The 2,227-nt window shown below is 65.2% G+C and overlaps 1 protein-coding gene across 1 annotated transcript in view; it reads left to right on the forward strand.

Annotated features, from left to right (window-relative positions):
- Positions 1-2,227, forward strand: part of LOC102039607 (differentially expressed in FDCP 8) — an 8,985-nt gene that overhangs the window by 1,346 nt on the left and 5,412 nt on the right. The window contains 3 exon segments of the mRNA XM_031060135.1: positions 124-249; positions 1,017-1,127; positions 1,591-2,225. Of these exon segments, the coding sequence (XP_030915995.1) occupies positions 124-249; positions 1,017-1,127; positions 1,591-2,225 (872 nt within the window).

A 2,227-nucleotide genomic window follows, 5' to 3' on the forward strand; every position in this document is an offset into this window, starting at 1 on the left:
GGATTTCAGTGTTTGGGGTATCCCGGTGCCTCCTGCCCCACCCAGCCCTGCCGAGGGATGGGAGGATCCCCCGTGCCTCGCCCGGGGGCCTGGGGGTGCTCCAGTGCCTCCCGCCCTGCTGAGCTCCCCGTCCTCCCCAGTTCTGGGAGGTGATCAGCGACGAGCACGGCATCGACCCCAGCGGCAACTACGTGGGGGACTCGGACCTGCAGCTTGAACGCATCAGTGTCTACTACAATGAGGCCTCTTGTAAGCGACCCCCCCAGGGAACCTCCCCCAGCAGGGCAGCCCGGCACCCCCACCCTGGGCTGGGAGGGGCCCCAGTGTGACCCCCCAGTGCAGGAGGAGCTGGGTCTGCTGGGGTGGGGAGGGGGGCAGACAGACAGACCCACCCGTGGAGGTGTGGGGTGGGCAGGGAGCTGCACCCACCCCATGGGACCATTTCATTTGGGGCAGGGGAAATGGTGTACACCCAGTTCCACGGGACCCTGCGATTTGGGGGGGGCACACACAACACCTGCACCCAGCCCTGTTGGACCCTGGGAGGGCAGACATGTGCACCCACCCCTCAGACCCCATCCTGTGGGGGGGGCAGGGGGCACCTGTGCCTCCAAATTCATGGGAGCCTGTAGTTTGGGTGGGGACATGATACATGTACCCGCCCCGTGGGACACTGGGGTTTGGGGGGACACCACACATGCACCCAATCCCGTGGGACACTGGGGTTTGTGGATAGAGGGACACCTGTGCTCCCCCTGTAGGATCCTGTGGTGTGGGAGGGACAAAACACCAGCATCCCCCCAGCCCACGGGGAATGGGGGCAGACGTGCACCCACCCCAAGTGACCCCCAGTGTTTGGGGGTAATGAGACACGCACCCACACCAGGAGCCCCTGGATTTGGGGGGGGACACGACCTGTGCAGCCAGCCCCGTAGGACCCTGCAGGGTGCTGGGAACACCTCTGGGGCGGGATGGGGGCGGCAGCAGGTTCCCTCCCATCATGGGGTCTCTCTCAGCTCACAAGTACGTGCCTCGTGCCATCCTGGTGGACCTGGAGCCGGGGACGATGGACAGCGTGCGCTCGGGTGCCTTCGGCCACCTCTTCCGCCCCGACAACTTCATCTTCGGTAGGTCCCCGGGGAGGGAGGGGTGCACCGTTCCCCGATGTTCCCCCGAGCCCCGGTAGAGAAATGCAGGGAGGTGGAAGGGAGCACAGCAGGGCTCCTGTGACACCGGCTGCCTGCTGCAGGGCTGTAACGCTGCTGCTGCTGGGTCCCCCCACAGGTAACAAGTATGTCCCCCGTGCCATCCTCGTGGACCTGGAACCCGGCACCATGGACTCCGTGCGCTCCGGCCCCTTTGGACAGATCTTCCGTCCCGACAACTTTGTCTTTGGTGAGTGACTGTGGCACGGCGGAGTTCCTGGAACTCCACACAGAGAAAAGGCTTGGAGCGAGTATGCAAGTGACCCTGGGGAGCCTGAATCCCCATAGCAGAGTGGGGATGGAAGAGAGGGGAAGGGGCAGTGGCATCACCTGTGTGTGTCCCCGGGGTGCTGATGTGGCACGTGGCTTGTGGTCTGCCCTGCAGGTCAGAGCGGGGCTGGCAACAACTGGGCCAAGGGGCACTACACGGAAGGCGCCGAGCTGGTGGACTCTGTGCTGGACGTGGTGAGGAAGGAGTCGGAGAGCTGCGACTGCCTCCAGGGCTTCCAGCTGACCCACTCGCTGGGCGGAGGCACGGGCTCCGGCATGGGCACCCTCCTGATCAGCAAGATCCGCGAGGAGTACCCCGACCGCATCATGAACACCTTCAGCGTGATGCCCTCGCCCAAGGTGTCGGACACGGTGGTGGAGCCCTACAACGCCACCCTCTCCGTGCACCAGCTGGTGGAGAACACGGACGAGACCTACTGCATCGACAACGAGGCCCTGTATGACATTTGCTTCCGCACCCTGAAGCTGACCACTCCCACCTACGGGGACCTCAACCACCTGGTGTCGGCCACCATGAGCGGCGTCACCACCTCCCTGCGCTTCCCCGGGCAGCTCAACGCCGACCTGCGCAAGCTGGCCGTCAACATGGTGCCCTTCCCGCGGCTGCACTTCTTCATGCCCGGCTTCGCGCCGCTGACCTCGCGGGGCAGCCAGCAGTACCGCGCCCTCACCGTGCCCGAGCTCACCCAGCAGGTCTTCGACGCCAAGAACATGATGGCCGCCTGCGAACC

Source organism: Geospiza fortis, unplaced genomic scaffold (genome assembly GCF_000277835.1).
Source record: "Geospiza fortis unplaced genomic scaffold, GeoFor_1.0 scaffold102, whole genome shotgun sequence".
Lineage (NCBI taxonomy): Eukaryota > Metazoa > Chordata > Aves > Passeriformes > Thraupidae > Geospiza > Geospiza fortis.